Source organism: Petromyzon marinus, unplaced genomic scaffold, assembly GCF_048934315.1.
Source record: "Petromyzon marinus isolate PM22_M1 ecotype Great Lakes invasive population unplaced genomic scaffold, UKy_Petmar_22M1.pri1.0 PM_G_Scaffold_4, whole genome shotgun sequence".
Taxonomy (NCBI): Eukaryota; Metazoa; Chordata; class Hyperoartia; order Petromyzontiformes; family Petromyzontidae; genus Petromyzon; species Petromyzon marinus.
This window is the reverse complement of record NW_027422983.1, coordinates 1,244,502-1,269,511: the sequence shown is the minus strand read 5'-3', so window position 1 is coordinate 1,269,511 and position 25,010 is coordinate 1,244,502. Positions and strand designations below refer to the sequence as shown.

General features: G+C 45.5%; 1 protein-coding gene across 1 annotated transcript; it reads right to left on the bottom strand.

Annotated features, from left to right (window-relative positions):
• Nucleotides 1-2,867: 2,867 nt before the first annotated feature.
• LOC142916587 (baculoviral IAP repeat-containing protein 7-like) lies at nt 2,868-15,865 on the bottom strand. Its single transcript, XM_076061726.1, has 5 exons — nt 15,744-15,865; nt 9,889-10,442; nt 8,274-8,427; nt 6,587-6,686; nt 2,868-3,090 (listed from the first exon to the last, which is right to left on the bottom strand). Exons 2-5 carry the CDS (start codon nt 10,216-10,218, stop codon nt 3,075-3,077), a joined length of 600 nt encoding a protein of 199 aa, XP_075917841.1. The 5' UTR covers nt 10,219-10,442; nt 15,744-15,865; the 3' UTR covers nt 2,868-3,074.
• Nucleotides 15,866-25,010: the final 9,145 nt, after the last annotated feature.

Genomic DNA, 25,010 nt, shown 5'->3' with positions numbered 1-25,010 from the left:
ATATCTACACTTGGCCAACAGCAAAAACAAACACAAAATCCAAAATAACTGTGCTGCAATACACGACCGTGACACGCAAACCTCGCCTGGCTAAAGGAAAACGATGCCTTATCTTTCCCGATGCAGGTGTACTAACTGACTCGGAGAGACACTAAGAGCAGGAGGCGCTCTGTTTATTAAAACGGCCTTAACAGTTCACACTTGCTCGCTACGGTTCCCGGTCAGGGCAGCCGGTAGACCGCCTGGCCGGCGACGCCGAGACGGTGGCGAAGACTCCAGCGGCACAACGGAGACCTCGCTGCTCCAAACGGACGGCCCCCCCCAGTTCCCTCATACTGTCGGCGTGGCTCCCCCGCCCCCCCCCCCCCCCCCCACCACGGCCACGCGCACAAAGACAGACGTCACATTTCGATTTGAAGCTTTCGTGACTGCAAGGATTCATTTTCTTTGGTTCTTTCGGTAAAGTCACCACCACGTAGAATGAGAATAAAATAACAAATTGATAAAATAAAATAACAATACAATTCTCACGACGTTTCGGCCACAACACAAGCGGCCTTCATCAGACAGTCTCGTCCCTTCGCCTGATGAAGGCCCGCTTGTGTTGTGGCCGAAAATTCGTGAGAATTTTATTGTGTTATTTTGTTTAATCAATTTATTATTTTATTCTCATTCTGCGTGGTGGTGACTTTACCGAAAGAACCAAAGAAGACAGACGTCACGCTCGCACACAAAGACAGACGTCACGCTCGCACACAAAGACAGACGTCACGCTCGCACACAAAGACAGACGTCACACACAAAGACAGACGTCATGCTCGTACACAAAGACAGACGTCATGCTCACACACAAAGACAGAAGTCATGCTCGCACACAAAGACAGACGTCACACACACAAAGACAGACGTCACGTACACAAAGACAGACGTCACGCACACAAAGACAGACGTCACGCTCGCACACAAAGACAGACGTCACGCCCCAAAAGACAGACGTCACGCTCGCACACAAAGACACGTCACGCACACAAAGACAGACGTCACGCTCGCACACAAAGACGGGCACGCAGGCACCTTGCTCAGTGCTGGCTCCTCTGGTTGAGTTTTTTCTCTCCCCACCTCGACAGCGAGGAGCCCGCGGCCGCCCCGACAGATCCCCGAAGCCTTGGTGCTTGGGGGGAGCAGCGGTGGAGCGGCGGTGAGCGCGCCGTGCTACACGCCCACCCAAGGTTAGTTCCCACTCCTGGCCAACATCGCCGTCGATTATCTAAAGGCGGTTCTAATTCTTCCCTAGATCGAGCGACCAAACTCGGCCTTGGCTGAGTAACCGGTGCCGTGTGCAGACATCAACAGCCCGGGCGTCGCGTTGGCCATTCAACCCCCTCGCGTGTGCCGTTGCCGGCCTCGATAGGCGCTAACAGCGCTTGCCCCGGCAGTCTGTGATCTAAACCCATGGGACTCTGGCACAAAATACAAAGAGGGCAATGAGCGAGGACATCCTCCACGGAGCTCGATGGCAAAAGACAAACCTCGACTTGAAGCTTTCGCGACTGCAAGGATTCATCTTCTTTGGTTCTTTCGGTAAAGTCACCACCACGTAGAATGAGAATAAAATAATAAAATAACGCGATAAAATTCTCACGTCGTCCCGACAGTTTCTGTACATTTCACCTGAAGACGGCCGCTTGCGTTGTGGCCGAAACGTCGTGATAATTTTATCGTGTTATTTTATTATTTTATTCTCACTCTACACGGCGGTGACTTTACCGAAAGAACCAAAGAAGATGAACCTCGACGTCAACTTTTCTGATGTCACCTTCAGACTGGGCCCGCATCCTCCTTCAGGACAAAACTGCACTCCATTGGTGGAAAAGACCTCACGTCTACGGGACTACCAACGCCCCCACAGGGACAACCTGCATGCCCCTTGCTTAAGAGATCCTACGTTAAATATGCTATTATGCTTTACAGCTTCTTAAATTTACTTAGGAAAATTAACCAAAGCTTATGGATGCACAAATAGAAGCCTAAACGAAAATCTTGGGAGACATTGAGACTACAAATCGAGTCTTTTCTGTTTCCTTGATGCACCTGCCAGTACTGGGAAGACTTTTGTTTTCAAACTGCTCCTCGCTAAGGTTCGCCAGAGAGAGAAAATTGGTCTAGCTGTGGCATCATCGGGGATTGCTGTGTGAGTCGATGTGTGTGTCTTTGAGTCCATGTCTGTGCATTTAGGTCCGTGTGTGTGTGTGTAAATCGATGTGTGTCTGTCTTTTTTGCCCGGGCAACGCCAGATGTCTGTGTGTGTACGTCCATGTGTGTAAGTCCAAGTGTGCGTGTCAGTCCATATGTGTGTGTCAGTTGCTTTGTGTGTGTTAGTCGATGTGTGTGTGTTAGTCAATGTGTGTTCATGGCTCCATGTGAGTGTGTAAGTCTCTGTGTGTGTCTCTCTATCCCCGTGTGTCTCTCTCCCCGTGTGTCTCTCTCCCCGTGTCTCTCTCTCCCCATGTGTCTCTCACTCCCCGTGTGTCTCTCTCCCCATGTGTCTCTCACTCCCCGTGTGTCTCTCTCCCCATGTGTCTCTCTCCCCGTGTGTCTCTCTCCCCGTGTGTCTCTCTCCCCATGTGTCTCTCTCCCCATGTGTCTCTCTCCCCGTGTCTCTCACTCCCCGTGTCTCTCTCTCCCCGTGTCTCTCTCCCCGTGTGTGTCTCTCTCTCCGTGTCTCTCTCTCCCCGTGTCCCTCTCTCCCCGTGTCCCTCTCTCCCTGTGTCTCTCTCCGTGTGTCTCTCTCCCCGTGTGTCTCTCTCTCCGTGTCTCTCTCTCTTGTTGTATATGAGCCTTTTCCAAAATTGATATTAACAATAATATCTGCCGATATATATTTTAATAATAAAGGAAATAATGCATAAAAACACACAAGCCCAAAAACCCGCAAACACAGATGGAGATCATAAACAGGCCATAAATAAATAAAGAAATAATAAAACTCTCAAGGCGAGGATGTAACAGCTATCGGCGAAAATCTCCAGATGAACAAGAGTTTGATGGGCCACTTGGGAAAGGTCCCTCCGAGGTCAGAACACCAAGAGACTAGACACGGAGACGCCAACAGGGTAAATCGTATACATATTTTTTTTCCTTATTTGCCAGTAAAACAACAAAAAAATTAAAAGGCAACAACAAGAATAAGATGAAATTAGCGGTCCTAACGCTCACTCCAATTAAGAACAGGCCACCAGACACATCAGTGAATTATTATCCAATGATTAATTCGCTATCAAATGATTTTCACCTTTAATACTTACTGTTAAAACAAAGCTTGGAGACAAAATACAGTCACATCAAAGGTTTTCGAGAAGGAATGAGACAACGGGCAAACTTGCGAAAGAGTTTAAACAATATCCCAAGCAACCCCGACCACCTTTGCCTCTCTCGCTCGCGGGGAAGCAGGAATTACACCTTATCACAAGGGGCCATCTGGAAAAGCCAGCCGGGTTTGATGAGGAGACACACCCCACCCCACACACGGCAACCAGGCAAACAAAGTTTTAAAGAAATTGCAATATAACATTAATAATAACGTGTTCACCTTACACGACATTCCATTATAGAACCTTACAGAACCAAGGGATATGGATTCCAACAATCAAGAAATGGACCTCTTAAACTCAGGATGAAAATTATTTTTCTTTTTAATAATTCCATCATAACAATTCGAACCTAGGTAAACCGAGAGGTGTCGGGAGGACGTAGTTACAAACACGAGTCTTGGCGAACATGGGACCAAATGGTATTTGAGAAAAATAAGTCGAAAGTATAAAGAGATAGGTACTCCCGACCACCTTTGTCTCTCCCGAAGAGCGCGAGAGAGGAATTTCACGCCAGGGCAAACAGATCGTTATCGCAGGAGCCATCTGTACACACACGAACTCACACACACAGACCCCGCCCCCCCCTTTTCCACTGCGCAGAGAGAATTGTCTTTGAATATAACGGTCAGCCGCATTTTCAAAAGTCAGTGAAGTTAAGTCAAGAGTCGAGACAGATCAGCGAGTCAAGACGTCCACAGGACGAGCAGTCGCATGGAGCGGCTGGCTCCGAGCCTAGCTGAGTAGCGAGGATCGCTGAGTCGCGATGTATCAACAAAAGTGAGTCATACAGCAGTGGAGAGAAACTGCTATCAGCGAACCAGCACGGGCGCGTTCGCGCACTTCAACAGAGAGAGCACGTGCGACTCAACTCACTCAACTGAAGAAAAAGCTTGGCCAGCCGCCAACAAAGTATCAGCGAATCAGCGCTGAGAGCGCTCGAGCATCTCCACAAAGAAAGCACGTGCAACGTGGCTTAACCAGCAGCGGAAAAGCACGAGCAGCCGCCAACAACTTCAGCAAACCAGTGACCAAGCGCGTGCGACTTGAGTAATACAGCAGTGGAGGAAACCTGCTGTCAGAGAGCCGCCAACAACCTCAACAAGAGAGCGCGTGCGACTCGGCTCACTCAGCAGAAGAAAAACTTGACCTGTCGCCCGCGAGCGCAGCGTCAGATACTACAGCAGCGGAAAGAGCGCGCACCGGCGCAGCTCATCCAGCAGTGGAGGAAACTGCTGTCAGCGAATCAGCACGGGCGCGTTCGCGCATCTTCAAGGAGAAAGAGCGCGGCCAGCAACGCCAAGCAAGAGCGTGCAGCAGCTTAGCCAGCAGTGGAGAAAAACTGCTATCAGCGAACCAGCACGGGCGCGTTCGCGCATCTTCAAGGAGAGGGAGCGTGCACCACCAGCGTGCCATCAGCACCAGCACCAGCGCGTGCCAACAGCGTGCCACCAGCGTGCTACAACGCGCAACTTCGCGTCACCAGGGCCGAGAAGGAAGCGGCCCCGCACTCAACACCCATCGGCGCGACGACGGCGAGCGTCATGCTGACTCTTCCAGCCAGCAGTGGACAGAAACTGGCAGCCGTTCGTATGCCCAAACCCCTCCCCCACACTCTTCCCCTCACTCCCCCACCGCGCCGCAACACACAGGAAACACATTTTGGACACACGAGATGCTAACCTCGGCGTCTGCTTTACGCAAAGAATTGAACCAGTGATAACGAAGACACACGATACGCATATCGGGATAATCAAGAAGGGTTGCCACTCCAAGGTGGTGCATTAAAAATCAATTCATAACGAAAAATACTGCTGTCATTGAGTTGCATAATAACCAATCGTCCTACTGTTAAAAACGTGATAAGAATTGACTTGAATGTCTATGAATGGATGTGGTACTGTGTGGGCAATGTTTAAATACGAATTTACATTATAAGGTTAAGGTTTTGATAGAATAGTATGCATGTTTAATCTCTCTCTCAACAACCGATTGATTGCGTTACGCGTCGGGAATTAACCATAGGTGCCGTTATCAAAGTGAAACAACGTAATCGTGATGGTATCATGTTAACGCTGTGTTGAAATTCCAAAATCCCGAGATTGAGTTTTCATATTATCCAAAAATTAAAGTTAGCTAGAAAATAAAATTGATTAAAGCAGAAGGTTTGTGTGTGATTCTTCCTGAAATTCTGCGTAATATTGTTCTGCGTATGAGATCTGAATCCTGGGGACCTATCATAAGCACACTAACACCACACATAATCCATAACACACATAATTCATCATGTTCAATCCAGAGTAATCGTATCCTTATCGATAATACGGAATTAAATAGCAGAGTCGAATCGACTCTCTCTCTCATTCGTGCTCACAACACCTACAGAACTGCATACGATCAATTGCGTTGTTCCAATTAATAACCAAACCACGTCACCGAGGCTCGACCACATAATCCATAACGACCTGCATTATCATAACCACGCCCACTCGCATAAATTAATACGATTATATCTCGAATCAGCATAATTTATGCGCATAATTACACTGATTAACGTAATTTCGGATAAATTATGCAAATCACAAATTTCATTTAATTTTCATTATTTTCATCAATTTTCATAACACCTATATATACAACAAACACATTTATTATATTTATTATTTTATTGTGTTTATTATTATTTTATTATTATTATCTTATAATGCGTTGTTTGTATTGGGGAACACATCATTATTATATAATGCGATGGATGTGTTGGGGAACACATAATTACTTAATATTTACAGTGAGGGAAAAAAGCATTTGATCCCCTGCTGATTTTGTACGTTTGCCCACTGACAAAGAAATGATCAGTCTATAATTTTAATGGTAGGTTTATTTGAACAGTGAGAGACAACTACAAGAAACGTCTCACCTCTGTGATTGCCAACAAGGGTTTTTCCACCAAGTACTAAGTCATGTTTTGCAGAGGGGTCAAATACTTATTTCCCTCATTAAAATGCAAATCAATTTATAACATTTTTGACATGCGTTTTTCTGGATTTTGTTGTTGTTATTCTGTCTCTCACTATTCAAATAAACCTACCATTAAAATTATAGACTGATCATTTCTTTGTCAGTGGGCAAACGTACAAAATCAGCAGAGGATCAAATACTTTTTTCCCTCACTGTATATATATAAATTTCACAGGCGCAGCAGGTGCCAAGCGCCTCACCTGGGAAACCACTTTGCGTGCTCATGCCAAGCGCTGTCTCCCAGCGCCCACTCTTGTAGACGACCGTCGCAGCTGAAGCACCTCACAAGATCTCCGTGACCTACTCAAAATAGAAAACACATTACAGGGACCTCTCCCCTACTTATCGACACTGTCGACTTTTCAGAGATAAACAAACCCATCCAGTTGCCCGTTCGGACCAAGAGTTGTAAGTTCAACCGCCTCACAATAGATGGAGGTGGTGGCATCAACATCTGCAGAACGTGAAGAACCAGCGTCATCTACATCTACAGAACGTGAAGAACCAGTTGCATCTACATCTACAGAATACGAAAAACCAGTGGCATCTACATCTACAGAACGTGAAGAACCAGCGTCATCTACATCTACAGAATGTGAAAACCCAGTGGCATCTACATCTACAGAACGTGAAGAAGCAGCGTCATCTACATCTACAGAACGTGACGAACCAGTGGCATCTACATCTACAGAACGTGAAGAACCAGTGGCATCTACATCTACAGAACGTGAAGAACTAGTGGCATCTACATCTACAGAATACGAAAAACCAGTGGCATCTACATCTACAGAACGTGAAGAACCAGCGTCATCTATATGTACAGAACGTGAACAACCAGTGACATCTACATCTACAGAACGTGAAGAACCAGCGTCATCTACATCTACAGAACGTGAAGAACCAGTGGCATCTACATCTACAGAACGTGAAGAACCAGCGTCATCTACATCTACAGAACGCGAAGAACCAGTGGCATCTACATCTACAGAACGTGAAGAACCAGCGTCATCTACATCTACAGAACGCGAAGAACCAGTGGCATCTACATCTACAGAACGTGAAGAACCAGTGGCATCTACATCTACAGAACATGAAGAACCAGTGGCATCTACATCTACAGAACGTGAAGAACCAGTGGCTTCTACATCTACAGAACGTGAAGAACCAGTGGCATCTACATCTACAGAACGTGAAGAACCAGCGTCATCTACATCTGCAGGAGATTATACAACTTGTAAAGGCATTCCCCGTGTTTCGTGTACACACTCTACAACACGTTTGGAACCGACAGGACTTCGCACTCCTATCGTGTTTTTGTAAACTGTTCGTTGCCGTGATGTTCTTACCCCCTGTGCCCCGACTGGACATCATGCGAAAAAGATCTTCACAGCTCAATGGATTCCTCCAGTATAGATAAATATTCTGATTCTGACCTCCCTCAGGTGTTTGACCAAAACTATTAACCAACATTGAAACTGTTTTATGATACCAGGTGTTAGGACCATTGAGTTGCTATTCAGCTCTTTTTCAGAGGCGACCACCTGGCTATCACAAACGATAGCTCAACGAAGTGGCTTATCGCGTGAGAATTTAAACGCAGCCAAATACTCTAAACGCGTGTTTCTAAATGTGTAAGCACAAAACCGGAGGACCGGTAGAAAAAATCCACGCGACCACGGGGAGGGAGGCACGAAAATTCCAAATACACACCAGGCGTCAGGATGGAACCCACCACCTCCTGCCTTCCAGGCGAGGTAGCCAACATCTCCGAGCCACTGTGGCGCTTGCCCCCAAAGAGCCGCCCCTCCCCCCACAAAACGGGGACGACTACAGCGCCGGAGAAGGCCTCCACCCACTTCTACGCAGCAGCAGCAGCACAAACTGTACCGGAATAGTAGAAGCCTGCGTAGGCCAGCTCATGCGGGGACACATTGGCTTTGTACGGCCAGCTCGCGAAAGATCTGATTCGCGCCCCGAACGAACGCATCTCTGGACACAGAGCGGAGTCGGCGCCATCCTGAGTGGCCGGCGGCAACGGGGCCTGCGGGGAAAAGGCGCCACCCAGGGACAAACGCAACGACGACAACGGTGACGACGATGACGACTGCGACGGCAGCGTCGACGGTGACGACGGTGACGCAGTGAGCTCATCGAATTGTCCCCGCCCTTTGGAACGGCTCCCCAGGAAGCCGTGAGGGCATTAGAATCGTTTTTATTAAACGACATCTTCGAAACAAAACCTTTTTAGACTGGCCTAAAAAGGTTAAGTCATTTACATGACTTAATACGATTACATCTCCATAACTAGCACAACTTATGCGCATAATTACATCAATTAACGTTATTTCAGATAATTACGCATTTTTCCAAATTTAATTTCATTTTGATTATTTTTATTAAAATTTTCAAGACCCGGCATATACAAAAGGTGGAGGAATTTATAGAGAAGATAATATCACAGTAGAATCTAGATTTGAATTACAGTACACTCTGGATGATCCGCGCGCGGTTTGTTCGATTGTATGAACCGCACACCTGAGATTTTGATGGAGATTAAGAACTCGTGGATATTCCCCTGAAGTCCAAATAATCTAAAAACAGTTTATACAACATTGGCAATTCTTGCAAAAATTTTATTACAAGTCACGCGGCGCTTAAACCGAACGAATACGTTGCCCCGGTTAATCCGAAATCCACGTGATCGCCTCTACGGCACGGCAGCTGCAACGTCTTTACAACGGTGGGTAGAGTTTAATTGATTTTGTTGCCGTGGCTCTGCTGTCAAATGAGCGAGCCGACTCTTCAGCGCAGGGAGCGTGAAAGTCTCATCACTGAACATGGTTACAGGCACAAAGCATTGAAGGATTGAGACTCATCTACAAGGGCGCAGCGGTATCCCGACCCTGACACCTGCTTCTGCCTATTTGGAGTTTCCGTGTTTCTCTCTCTCTCTCTGTTCCCCCATGGTCGCGTGGATTTTTACCCGGGACCTCCGGTTTCTCCCCTCCGCATTTAGAATACAGGCCACGTGCGAGGGTATTCGGCAAATATAAATGTCCACGCGACGATGCTGAGCCCGCTTTGTTGAGCAACGTCGCTGCTTTGCGTGACGGAGAGGGTCGGCATCTGAGACAAATAGCTACGTCATTGCAGCGCTGAGTAGGGCCTTCGCCAGGTCAAGAATAACTGTGTCAGCACAGGGTGCTTAAAAAGAAATGTTCACACTTATTTTTGGACTATCGTTTTTTAATCTAACAGGAATCTGACCGCGAATGCGCGTCAATAGATTCAACGAGTCAAAGGGCCTCCGCTCGTTCGCCATCGTTGTCTAAACACGCCTAGAATCATCTCCAATCGGTACCCAGAGCCCGAAGGCACATCTCTTCGTGCCAATCGTTGCAAATTCTCAGCGGCACCCCGCACTAGTTTTAGGAAGGACCCGGCCTTGCCCCCCCAAAACGAGCATCAGGACGTCACCAGCGCCGTCGCTGGCGTCACCCACCGCGCGAGCGCAGGCGGGGAAGTGCCTGGCGTGCTCCCGAGCGGGGTCGTCCCCCTCCTCCCAGTGATGCATCGTCCCGCCGCAGCGGAAGCAGGCCACCAGGTCGCTGAAGCCCATGCGGTAGAGTCCGGCCCGCGCCAAGTCCGCGGGCCGCACGGGGGACGACCGGGACCACCCCTCGGAGAAGGACAGCAGCCTGGCCGATTCGCTCTGCATCTTCGAGGCCGACGGTCGCGGGATCCGGTCGAAGCGGGGCGTCGGGGGGGCGGAGCGTCTCGCCGCCGCCGACGCCGCTCTGCGGGAGGCCCGAGTGTCTACGACGTGCGGCATCGACCCGGCGGGAAAAATACGGGGGGATTTGGGGTGAAAAGAATGCTTTTGCGAGGGACGAGTCCGCCCGGGGGTCTCTTGTTAAAGATCGCTCGAGAAATGTCGGGGCCTTCTCCTTTCAAGGCGTCGAAGAGATCCCGGGGCTCGTAGCTCGTGACTCGACGGGTAGTTTAAAAACCGGCGATGGGAAATGGCACGACCCCTGTTGTCACCTTCGACGGCTCCTGAATGCGGGAACAAAAAAATGTTGGGGCGGCAAGCGTCATTAAAAACGGACATCTTTTAGTGACTTGAAATGTTTGGTTTAAACAATTCATCCATAACAGAGGCTTTTTGGGGGTTAGATCGCGTACATATATTAATCTTCTTTGGTTCTTTCGGTAAAGTCACGTAGAATGAGAATAAAATAAGAAAATAACACAAAAAAATTCTCACGACGTTTCGGCCACAACGCAAGTGGCCGTCTTCAGGTGAAAGGTACAGACCTGTCGGGATGACAGAGCTTCAATGAACAATGTTAAGATTCGTAGCGACTTTTAAGCTGGTTGGGAGAAGTGACGCACCTTGACAAAGGGGTTTACATATCAAATAGCTGAGGGACTAGCTTTGTGACTGGTCACAGAAATGGCTATGTTGTCAAGGTGCCTCACTTCTCCCAACCAGCTTAAAAGTCGCTACGAATCTTAACATCGTTCACTGAAGCTCTGTCGTCTCGACAGGTCTGTTCCTTTCACGTGAAGATGGGCGCTTGCGTTGTGGCCGAAACGTCGCGAGAATTTTATTGTGTTATTTTATTATTTTATTCTCATTCTACGTGACTTTACCGAAAGAACCAAAGAAGATGAATCCTTGCAGTCACGAAAGCTTTAAATCAAAATATATAAATGTTAAACCCGCCACCACCCGACACGGCCAACTGGTAAGGGTTGTCACGTAAACAGAACAACCTCTATTATGGATGATATTGGTCGCCAAAGTCTACGTGTTAAAAATTAAACAGTTCAGTCTGTCACTTCTGACAAATGTCTGCACTGCAATAAAAGGGGGCACACACAGTCTGGATGGTCCTGTACCAAACGGAATTTCGAGGGTTATCTGGTGTGAGAAAAACCAACACTACCCATAGACTCAGCACTGCGCCATAGACTCAACACTACCCATAGACTCAACACTACACCATAGACTCAGCACTGCACCATAGACTCAACACTACCCATAGACTCAGCACTGCACCATAGACTCAACACTGCCCATAGACTCAACACTGTACCATAGACTCAACACTGCACCATAGACTCAACACTACCCATAGACTTAGCACTGCACCATAGACTCAAGACTACCCATAGACTCATCACCGCATCATAGACTCAACACTGCATCATAGACTCAACACTGCACCATATACTCAACACTGCACCATAGACTAAACACTGCCCATAGACTCAACACTGCACCATAGACTCAACACTGCACCATAGACTCAACACTACCCATAGACTCATCACCGCATCATAGACTCAACACTGCATCATAGACTCAACACTGCACCATATACTCAACACTGCACCATAGACTCAACACTACACCATCGACTCAACACTGCCCATAGACTCAACACTGTACCATAGACTCAACACTGCACCATAGACTCAACACTACCCATAGACTCAGCACTGCACCATAGACTCAAGACTACCCATAGACTCATCACCGCATCATAGACTCAACACTGCATCATAGACTCAACACTGCACCATATACTCAACACTGCACCATAGACTCAACACTGCCCATAGACTCAACACTGCACCATAGACTCAACACTGCACCATAGACTCAGCACTGCACCATAGACTCAACACTGCACCATAGACTCAGCACTGCACCATAGACTCAACACTGCACCATAGACTCAACACTACCAATAGACTCAGCACTGCACCATAGACTCAACACTACCCATAGACTCATCACCGCATCATAGACTCAACACTGCATCATAGACTCAACACTGCACCATATACTCAACACTGCACCATAGACTCAACACTACACCATCGACTCAACACTGCCCATAGACTCAACACTGCACCATAGACTCAACACTGCACCATAGACTCAACACTGCACCATAGACTCAGCACTGCACCATAGACTCAACACTGCACCATAGACTCAACACTACACTATAGACTCAACACTGCACCATAGACTCAACACTGCACCATAGACTCAACACTACACCATAGACTCAACACTGCACCATAGACTCAGCACTGCACCATAGACTCAACACTGCACCATAGACTCAACACTGCCCATAGACTCAACACTACACCATCGACTCAACACTGCCCATAGACTCAACACTGTACCATAGACTCAACACTGCACCATAGACTCAACACTACCCATAGACTCAGCACTGCACCATAGACTCAAGACTACCCATAGACTCATCACCGCATCATAGACTCAACACTGCATCATAGACTCAACACTGCACCATATACTCAACACTGCACCATAGACTCAACACTGCCCATAGACTCAACACTGCACCATAGACTCAACACTGCACCATAGACTCAGCACTGCACCATAGACTCAACACTGCACCATAGACTCAGCACTGCACCATAGACTCAACACTGCACCATAGACTCAACACTACCCATAGACTCAGCACTGCACCATAGACTCAACACTACCCATAGACTCATCACCGCATCATAGACTCAACACTGCATCATAGACTCAACACTGCACCATATACTCAACACTGCACCATAGACTCAACACTACACCATCGACTCAACACTGCCCATAGACTCAACACTGCACCATAGACTCAACACTGCACCATAGACTCAACACTGCACCATAGACTCAGCACTGCACCATAGACTCAACACTGCACCATAGACTCAACACTACACTATAGACTCAACACTGCACCATAGACTCAACACTGCACCATAGACTCAACACTACACCATAGACTCAACACTGCACCATAGACTCAGCACTGCACCATAGACTCAACACTGCACCATAGACTCAACACTGCCCATAGACTCAACACTACACCATAGACTCAACGCTGCCCATAGACTCAACACTGCACCATAGACTCAACACTGCACCATAGACTCAACACTGCACCATAGACTCAACACTACACCATAGACTCAACACTGCACCATAGACTCAACACTGCACCATAGACTCAACACTGCACCATAGACTCAACACTGCACCATAGACTCAACACTGCACCATAGACTCAACACTGCACCATAGACTCAACACTGCACCATAGACTCAACACTACAACATAGACTCAACACTGCACCATAGACTCAACACTGCACCATAGACTCAACACTGCACCATAGACTCAACACTATACCATAGACTCAACACTACACCATAGACTCAACACTGCACCATAGACTCAACACTACACCATAGACTCAACACTCCACCATAGACTCAACACTGCACCATAGACTCAACACTGCACCATAGACTCAACACTACACCATAGACTCAACACTGCACCATAGACTCAACACTGCACCATAGACTCAACACTGCACCATAGACTCAACACTACACCATAGACTCAACACTGCACCATAGACTCAGCACTGCACCATAGACTCAACACTGCACCATAGACTCAACACTGCCCATAGACTCAACACTACACCATAGACTCAACACTGCCCATAGACTCAACACTGCACCATAGACTCAACACTGCACCATAGACTCAACACTGCACCATAGACTCAACACTACACCATAGACTCAACACTGCACCATAGACTCAACACTGCACCATAGACTCAACACTGCACCATAGACTCAACACTGCACCATAGACTCAACACTGCACCATAGACTCAACACTGCACCATAGACTCAACACTGCACCATAGACTCAACACTGCACCATAGACTCAACACTACAGCATAAACTCAACACTGCACCATAGACTCAACACTGCGCCATAGACTCAACACTGCACCATAGACTCAACACTGCACCATAGACTCAACACTACACCATAGACTCAACACTACACCATAGACTCAACACTGCACCATAGACTCAACACTACACCATAGACTCAACACTGCACCATAGACTCAACACTGCACCATAGACTCAACACTGCACCATAGACTCAACACTACACCATAGACTCAACACTGCACCATAGACTCAACACTGCACCATAGACTCAACTGCACCATAGACTCAACACTACACCATAGACTCAACACTACACGATAGATTTCGATTTAAAGCTGTCGTGACTGCAGGGATTAATCTTCTTGGTTCTTTAGGTAAAGTCACGTCGGTTCTTAACTAATTGTATTTTTACGGTGACCTCAGACCGCAGCTCTTTCGCTGGCACCGCCTCTTAACACCTCTCACAGCACGGTTAACGTTGTGGTTTGTAACGTGGAGTATAACAGCGCCTCGTGGCTGTTTCTCTCCCCCCCTCCTCCGTCCCGAGGAGCGTGGATGGACTCGTCCGTGTGAACGGGGCCCGTCGCTGTCCGTGGTGCTGGAGGTGAGGGGAAGGATCCCACACACTCTGTGGTTCTATTCGGTAAAGTCACCACGTAGGTTAATTAAAATATAAAATAACAAAAAATCACGACGTTTCGGCCACAGCACAAGCGGCCTTCATCAGGTGAAGGGACCGTGCCGTCATGATGAAGGCCGCTTGCGTTGTGGCCGAAACGTTGTGAGATTTTTGTTATTTTATTTTTGTTACCTACGTGACTTTACCGAATAGAACCAAAGAGCATGGATCCTTGCAGTCATGAAAGATTCAAATCTAGTATAAGAATCCACCCATTGTTTCGCCATATGGCATTGTGATATATAACGACTTATTGTTGGTGGCTCAGCTGGTTGGAGAGTATATAGAGTTTATTGATAACATTGAGGTATAGTAATAGGTTTTACCCTTTTAACTGGCACAAAAACTGACACCTTTATTCAAGGCATCATATTCTTAGTTTTTTCGGCAATACCGAAAAAACTAAGAATATGAATTACTGCAGTCACGAAAGCTTTAAATCAAAATTCAAGGCATCATGTTTGTAATAACCACAACACATGATGCCTTGAATAAAGGTGTCAGTTTTTGTGCCAGTTAAAAGAGTACAACCTATTACTATATCTTGTTACTGGTAAAGGAGGTCTCATAAAACATTGAGGTAGTTTATATTTTAGTTTTTTATTGGTTTACTATATGGCATTCATTATATAGCGTAGTGTATACCCAGTTGCTCTGTGTTAATAGCTCAGCTTAAAGAAGAATATACTGAGTACATTTATTATATTGATGTAATTTATACTTTGTTTTTTTTTCACATCGATTTACTGCACGATAGATGGGTTAGTTGCAGCCCCCTTTAGCGTCCACAAACTCAACACTGCTGCATCTGCAAATCGTCTGCAAATCACGGAGTGGACGGTAGAGGGCATTCTTTACCTCAGGCTTTCTCTCAAAAGTCGCGACCTCACACTCCTAGCGGGTCCTCGTCGTCGTCCTCCTCCTCGTCGTTAATTGAGCAACAAAAATAAATTTGCAGGCGTCTGCACCCCCCTCACGGATTAAAAAAAATGGCGGTGGGTGACGGGGAGGAGCCAAAACAAATTGGCGGGAAAACAAAAAAACTTCGCGTCACGTGGGAAGGGAGACGCCAAATCCGATTGGCTCCGAGGCAGAAGCGACTTTGAGGCAAAAAAATTTTACATTACGAAATTACAAAACTCAACATCGACAATAAAACTCACGTTGGCATTCGCGCCGGTGTAAATAAATGTAAAAAATAAAAGTTGCATTGTTGACGTACCATATTCAAATGAAATGTTTTTGACTCGAACGCGATTCCGTTGTTTCGATTCATCCTCGTCCTGAATCGTGTCGAGCTATGATGACTAAACGCGATTCGTGGTCCGCGTTTGCTGAGCCAATAGGAGCGCAACGCTGCTGAAGGCAGCGTCCAATAGGAGAAGGCGATGGTGGGAGGTGGCCGGGTGCCGCTGGGACCAATCAGTGAGCAGGACGTTCAATGTTTCCCGCTTTTTCCGGGTTTTTTTTAAATCACAAAACAATATTTATACCCCGGGGTAAAAGTTATCGAGAGCATTGTTTTAATAAGTGTGTAGTCGGAAAAGTTTGCACGTAAATTATATTTAAACAGAGGAGCAGTAACAATAATATAACTACACCAATATTATCCCAATGGTAATCGATTCCATCAGCTATAATCACTACCACCATCTCGATTCCCGCTTTATCCCCCACTCCATTGAAAATCGATTCCACGAGCTCCATTCACCAACGATCGATTCCCATGTTACTAACAACGGGAATGGACTCCATCTAAAACGTCGGGAGCCGCAACGGGAATCGACTCCATCTGAACGTCGGAAGCCGCAACGGGAATCGACTCCATCTGAACGTCGGAAGCCGCAACGGGAATCGACTCCATGTTATTTTTTAACAATGTCTAAGAGTATTCTTAGTTTTTTCGGTAAAGTCACGTTGAAGAGAAACAACAAAATAATAAAATATATATAAAACAATAAAAAATTCTCACGACGTTTCGACCATAACTCAAACGGTCATCTTCAGGTGTGTTGGTTCGCATACATTTATTTTTAAACGGCGCATTTATTTATTTATAAAAACGTTAGCGTCACGCGCAGCGATTTGGCAGTTTACCCAGGACTAGTCCATCTATATTCTGAAAAGAGGAGGGGGGAGACGAAATTTTTTCTAATGTATGCTGTCTGAAAGCCACTGTAAGCGTGAACAATCAATTAAGAACTGAAATGGTTTATTAAATCTTTCCAATGATTGCTAAGATAGAATCCATCTTCTCGGTTGAAATTGTCTCTGTGCTTGTATATGTGGATAGCCTCATGAACGAATCTCTCATGGAAGCCAGATGGCTTACAAAGAACCTCTGTCTTGCAAAAGTCAATGGCATGTGAGCCTACTGAATTAGAACAATGATCTGCTACGGCCGAGGTGTTAGTCCTACCGTGTTTAAGGTCTGCTTTGTGTTCACGAATGCGGTCCGAGACATGGCGTTTGGTTTCTCCAATGTAACTACTACCACAGAGGCAACTTAGTTTGTAGACACCAGGGTATTGTATGTCCGGAATCACATCTTTTACAGACGGAACCAGATCACGGATTTTATGTAATGTGTTGAAACGGACCTGGATCTTGTGTTTATTCAAGATTTTGGAGATTTTTTTTGTGATCCCAGCAATGTAGGGTAAAGTGATGGTTTTGAAAGGCTTCTCAAGAGGGTTCTTCTTCATGGTTTGAGTGATAGCTTTGCAGATTGTATAGTCGGAGTAACCATTAGCCCTAAGAGCTTGGTGTACGTGCTTGAGTTCACTACTTATGTGTTCCTGGTCGGATATGCATTGGGCTCTATGATACAGAGTCTTGATGAGAGAATTCTTCTGTGATGGATGGTGGTGGGAATCCGGTTTCAGATAAGCATCTGTATGGGTAGCTTTCCTGTAGACAGAGTGGCTCATTGAACCATCAGGTCTCTTTTTAATTAGGACATCCAAAAAAGGTATCTTGCCATCTATTTCGACTTCCATGGTAAATCTGATGGCTGGGTGTATGGAATTGATGTGGTCGAAGAATTCGTCTAGAGCAGGCCGGCCATGTGGCCAGATGACAAAAGTGTCATCCACGTTCCTCTTCCATAAGTTTGGGCGCAGAGTGGCAGTCTGGATGGCGTCAGTCTCAAATTTCTCCATGAAAATGTTAGCTATAACTGGAGAAAGGGGGGAGCCCATTGGGGTGCCCTCAGTTTGTTTGTAGAAAGTTCCATTCCAAGTGAAGTATGTATTGGTTAAACAGTGTCTCACCAGGGGGGGTACCTCAGTGTTTAGTCCTTGATGAACCAAGTCTTCAATGATTGCAATGGTGTCAGGTACAGGAACCTTGCTGAATAAGGAAACTACATCAAAACTGACAAGCAGGTCGTCTGGGGACAGGGAAATACCCTTGATTGTCGATACCAGGTGAGTAGAATTTTGTACCGCAGAGGTGGTCTTTCCAGTGAAAGGACGCAGGATTTCAGACAAAAAACGAGCTAGTTTGTAGGTGGGGGAGCTGATAGTAGAGACTATGGGACGAAGAGGTGTATCTACTTTATGTATTTTTGGTAAGCCGTATAATCTTGGTGGCCTGGCAGCAGAAGGTTTCAACGAAAACTTATAATTTCTGATTCAACCACATTAATTGATCAATCTAAACAGTTTTCGTTGAAACCTTCTGCTGCCAGGCCACAAAGATTATACGGCTTACCAAAAATACATAAAGTAGATACACCTCTTCGTCCCATAGTCTCTACTATCAGCTCCCCCACCTACAAACTAGCTCGTTTTTTGTCTGAAATCCTGCGTCCTTTCACTGGAAAGACCACCTCTGCGGTACAAAATTCTACTCACCTGGTATCGACAATCAACGGTATTTCCCTGTCCCCAGACGACCTTCTTGTCAGTTTTGATGTAGTTTCCTTATTCACCAAGGTTCCTGTACCTGACACCATTGCAATCATTGAAGACTTGGTTCATCAAGGACTAAACACTGAGGTACCCCCCCTGGTGAGACACTGTTTAACCAATACATACTTCACTTGGAATGGAACTTTCTACAAACAAACTGAGGGCACCCCAATGGGCTCCCCCCTTTCTCCAGTTATAGCTAACATTTTCATGGAGAAATTTGAGACTGACGCCATCCAGACTGCCACTCTGCGCCCAACCTTATGGAAGAGGTACGTGGATGACACTTTTGTCATCTGGCCACATGGCCGGCCTGCTCTAGACGAATTCTTCGACCACATCAATTCCATACACCCAGCCATCAGATTTACCATGGAAGTTGAAATAGATGGCAAGATACCTTTTTTGGATGTCCTAATTAAAAAGAGACCTGATGGTTCAATGAGCCACTCTGTCTACAGGAAAGCTACCCATACGGATGCTTATCTGAAACCGGATTCCCACCACCATCCATCACAGAAGAATTCTCTCATCAAGACTCTGTATCATAGAGCCCAATGCATATCCGACCAGGAACACATAAGCAGTGAACTCAAGCACGTACACCAAGCTCTTAGGGCTAATGGTTACTCCGACTATACAATCCGCAAAGCTATCACTCAAACCATGAAGAAGAACCCTCTTGAGGAGCCTTTCAAAACCATCACTTTACCCTACATTGCTGGGATCACAAAAAAGATCTCCAAAATCTTGAATAAACACAAGATCCAGGTCCGTTTCAACACATTACATAAAATCCGTGATCTGGTTCTGTCTGTAAAAGATGTGATTCCGGACATACAATACCCTGGTGTCTACAAACTAAGTTGCCTCTGTGGTAGTAGTTACATTGGAGAAACCAAACGCCATGTCTCGGACCGCATTCGTGAACACAAAGCAGACCTTAAACACGGTAGGACCAACACCTCGGCCGTAGCAGATCATTGTTCTAATTCAGTAGGCTCACATGCCATTGACTTTTGCAAGACAGAGGTTCTTTGTAAGCCATCTGGCTTCCATGAGAGATTCGTTCATGAGGCTATCCACATATACAAGCACAGAGACAATTTCAACCGAGAAGATGGATTCTATCTTAGCAATCATTGGAAAGATTTGATAAACCATTTCAGTTCTTAATTGATTGTTCACGCTTACAGTGGCTTTCAGACAGCATACATTATAAAAAAATTCGTCTCCCCCCTCCTCTTTTCAGAATATAGATGGACTAGTCCTGGGTAAACTGCCAAATCGCTGCGCGTGGCGCTAACGTTTTTTTATAAATAAATAAATGCGCCGTTTAAAAATAAATGTATGCGAACCAACACACCTGAAGACGACCGTTTGAGTTATGGTCGAAACGTCGTGAGAATTTTTATTGTTTTATATATATTTTATTATTTTGTTGTTTCTCTTCAACGTGACTTTACCGAAAAAACTAAGAATATGAAATGTCTAAGAGTGTTATTCTATTACAACATTGCTGTTTTTTTCTTCATAACCACAATCATATAAACAGAAATCTATGCATTGTTACATGAAGACAAGTCCACATATTGTGGCCAAGGTTTAGAAAATTGTTATTTTTATTTACATAGCACAGCAATTATTATTTTTGTTTAAATATTTTTAATGGCAATATATTGGAGGGGCATTTTGAGCAATATTTTTTGGGGGGAAATCTTTTTTTATTCTTCTACAAGCCGCCACAACATGTACACTTAGCCAGCTCTTACAATGAACAATACTTCAATGGTACGCGTTGAAACTTAAGCCTAATGTGATTCTCCCCTCTGAGAAACACTTTCAAGGTCCCTCTTGTCATTTCAATATATCGTTGATACAGAATAAACTCCGCCCATCTCATTCCACCAATGGATGAAGGCTTCCCCAACTCCATGGCGGTAATGGGGAGGAGGGGGAGGTTGTTTGACCATACTTCACCACTGCGGGTCATGTACAAAGCTTCATTTCAGCCAGATCTGTCCCCAAGTCGGCTGGGCACGCCGCATCCGCCACTCTTGTCACCCACAGCTGTGACCACGAGCCACGAGCCTACTCCAGTCCACCAGAGACATGGAGAATATTCTTCAGCGTGATGCTCTTTGGTCCTTTCAGGTTAAAGTCATCACGTGGTAGGTACAAAATAAAATAAATCACGACGTTTCGGGCGCAACACAAGCTAAATTTTGATTTAAAGCTTTCGTGACTGCAGTAATTTATATTCAATATATAAAAAGATATAAAACGTGAGAATTTGTATTGTTTTATATATATTTTATTATTTTATTGTTTCCCTTCAACGTGACTTTACCGAAAGAGCTAAGAATATAAGGGACAAGTCCTTAGTAACAACTCCTTACGAACAACTCCCTACTTACTAACAACTCCCTACTAACAACTCCTTACGTACTAACAACTCCCTACTAACAACTCCCTACTAACAACTCCTTACTTACTAACTCTTATCATTTTTCATTGCTGAAGGGGTTGCCCCTCCTACCTGAAAATCCTGGCTCCACCTCTGAGTGTGTGACAGGGTCAAGTTTGTATTTGCAGTAAAGTCTAACTCTATTGAGCACGGAGGTTATATAAAAACAGTAGTTTATTTTTGTTTTCCTCTGCTACTCTTTCTAAGAATGTAGTCGGGAAGTTATCACAGCACACGTGCAGCTGAAGTCGGAACTGTTCATCCCAGCATTCAAGGACATCTGTGCCTGGCTTCACACCTCTAAGTTGCGACTGAACATTAATTTATGCATTTCTGCATAACACAAATAGTATTATTTTCAACACCCTTTGCTATGTCACCTGAATTTAGCTTTCATAAATATTCATTTTGAAGCCAGACAGCCGAAATTGTGTGCTCGGAGTTTTGGGTTAACGTTCATTTTGAAGATACGAGCACTTCCAGGCACGTTTATGACATTTGCCCTCATTGTGTGCCATAACAGCTCGTGTGATGAATTTGGGACACTTTTTCACTATAACATGAATATATGAATAAGTATAGACGTGTTAGTCACGTGTGACTGTATATATGCATTCCTCTGTGCATCGATACTGACGTGTAGATGGTGTGGATATTCTTTTTTTCTCTCTGCAGCTGTCGCTTCCTCTGCAGAATTTGTCTGATGGAGCAAAGGCACTTGGTGCAGCTCGGTGCAAAAAGGCATCAATGCGACCGGTGTCCATACAGCACGGATCGTACTGAACATTTGACATTGCACCAGAAAACTCACACAGGGGAGAAACTGTTGTATATATAGGTGTTATGAAAATTGATGAAAATAATAAAAAATTAATGAAATTTGAAATTTGCATAATTTATCCGAAATTATGTTCATCAGTGTAATTATGTGCATAAATTATGCTGATTCGAGATATAATCGTATTAATTTATGCGAGTGGGCATGGTCATGATAATGCAGGTCGTTATGGATTATAAGGTCGAGCCTCGGTGACGAGGATTGTGTTATGAATTGGAATAACGCAATTAATCGTATGCAGTGATGCAGGCGTTGTGAGCGTGAATGAGAGAGAGTCGATTCGACTCTGCTCTTTAATTCCGTATTATCGATAAGGATACGATTACTCTCGATTGAACATTATGAATTATGTGTGTTATGGATTATGTGTGGTGATAGTGTGCTTATGATAGGTCCCCAGGATTCAGATCTCATACGCAGAACAATATTATGCAGAATTTCAGGAAGAATCACACACAAACCTTCTGCTTTGATCAATTTTATTTTCTAGCTAACTTAAATTTTTGGATAATATGAAAACTCAATCTCTAGATGTTGGAATTTCAACACAGCGTTAACATGATACCATCACGATTGCGTTGTTTCACTTCGATAGCGGCACCTGTGGTTAATTCCCGATGCGTAACGCAATCGATCGGTTGTTGAGAGAGAGATTAAAAACAAGCGAACTATTCTATCAAAACCTTAACCTTATAATATGCAAACTCGTATTCTTGAATGATTACACAACACGGCACTCGGTCTTTGATTCGTATCCAATCCTTAACACATTCTGATATGCGAAATTATTATGCTTGAAATCGTCAGCACAGTACCACGGCGATGTTCGTTCATTGATTCATCAACGATTATGCAATTAAAGCGTTCGACTGAAATAATTCTGATTGCCTTATCAACACCACTTGATGGCCGCAATGCTTCGTTACTTGAATTGTCACACAACACAGCATTCGGTCATTGATCATGCGCGGCCCTTAATGCAATTATTGTCACGTTAACAATAGGATGACTGATTATTATGCAACGCTACTCGTTGAAAGGGTACTCCAACCAGTATTATTCTTGGAGGCACAAATATGCGTTTGAATTCGTTATTTCATTCGTGGATACCAGCAAGATTATGTAGAAAGAAAAATATTAACGAACGACTCAAGTATTTCTAATAGACTTTTCAACGCGACTCAATGGGTGGCGATGTTTCCTTTTGAGATCCTTATCTCGGGCCAATCTTTTAATTAATTGTGGCCAGACCCTTGACAGGGAACCGGTTGAACACGCTCTTCACCCCCGCGAGCGGCGCTCCGTGGTGAGGTGCCAATAATGAATCCTTGTTAATGGGTCAGTTGGTAATTTATGCGGTTAGAAGTACAGCCCCGGCACAATATTACAGAGGAAAATTATGAACACTCTTAAAAACGATGGATTATTCACTCGGTCGTTGCGATGTTTCCACAATCACGGATGGTTCAATGGCTTGAGGTTTTAGGCTTTGTTAATGACCCGTGTGTGTGTTGAATGGTATGAGTGGTGAAAGAGTAGGCCAATGTTCGGAATCGATTCTTTGCGTCAAGCAGACGTCTGTTTTGTCGTGTAGTGGGGGGCAGTGTATCATACGTATCAGTTGATTCTTCTTTCAGTAGTTGGTTCGGACTCGACGGACGTTGGTGAACGAGTAGATACGTTGTTGTAGCTGCGATGACCGTCTGGTAGATGGCGTTAGAAGCACGCCCGCAGCGGCGCGGTTGTACGCGGACGGTATGTAATGCGCGCAGGGCGTCTGCGAGCAGCTGGCACGCTGGTGCTCCGTCGTTGGTGGTTGTAGATTGCAGGCTCACGATTCGCTCGTGGTGGCGCTGGCCGCTAACAGCGGCAGCGGGTCGCCAATCGGCGACACTCGCCAATTCGGCGAGTTGTAGAGGCGTCTCTGGCGTCGGTGATGGCTGGTCTTCTGCTGAGATGAGTTGAGCGGGTCTTCTGCTGAGATGAGTTGAGATGAGTCTTCTTCTGTTGAGCTGAGTTGAGATGAGTCTTCTTCTGTTGAGCTGGCCTCGAGGGCTGATGAGCTGATTTCAATGCTGAAACGGCTCCTTTTTATGCCAAAAATCTCTCTCCTTCTCGGCTCCTCCTCACGAGGCGGAGCTATCTCTGATCTGATCGTATGTCGGTGGGGGGGGGTTCGTGTGTCGGTGGTGGGGGGGGGGGTTCGTATGTCATTGTGTATGTTTGTGTGTGTGTCATTTATGACACGGTTCTGTTGGGGTCTTTCCTGAAGCCATAAACATCAAGACAACAGACACCTCGATTCATCTTGGAGGCGTCTGGTTGTCTACTCCATCCATCCAAAGAGAGGGGCGGGTTCCCCCCCCTTTTTCGTACACGTTTTCGACGCACAAAGAAATGGTTAAGATTTTTTTATGTTTAACATTTCACATCACAGTTGGTATCTTATCATACACAGTTATGATCCTGCTTGTGATTCATAGTATTTGATTTATTTCCAAGTGAAGATGCTCTTCCGAGGCTATGCATTTTATCACGTGCTGCAGAGAAAGACAAAGGTGGCCGGGATCTTCCCATCTCTCTATACTTTGCAAATATCATTTCGACTCCACATTCTACCAGCCTAATCCACCCCGTTACCTTGGCTCTTAGTTTATTAATTTTCGTCACTTTGTGTGTTTATAAATGTGTGAGTTTATTTAACTTAAAGCTCGCTCGCTCTTTTGCTGCCCGTGTGCAGGGTGGGGTGGGGCCACTACTAAGTCCCGTGTGTGGCAGATGGTTCCTGCGATAACGATCTGTTTGCCCTGGCGTGAAATTCCTCTCTCGCGCTCTTCGGGAGAGACAAAGGTGGTCGGGAGCACCTATCTCTTTATACTTTCGACTTAGATTTCTCAAATACCATT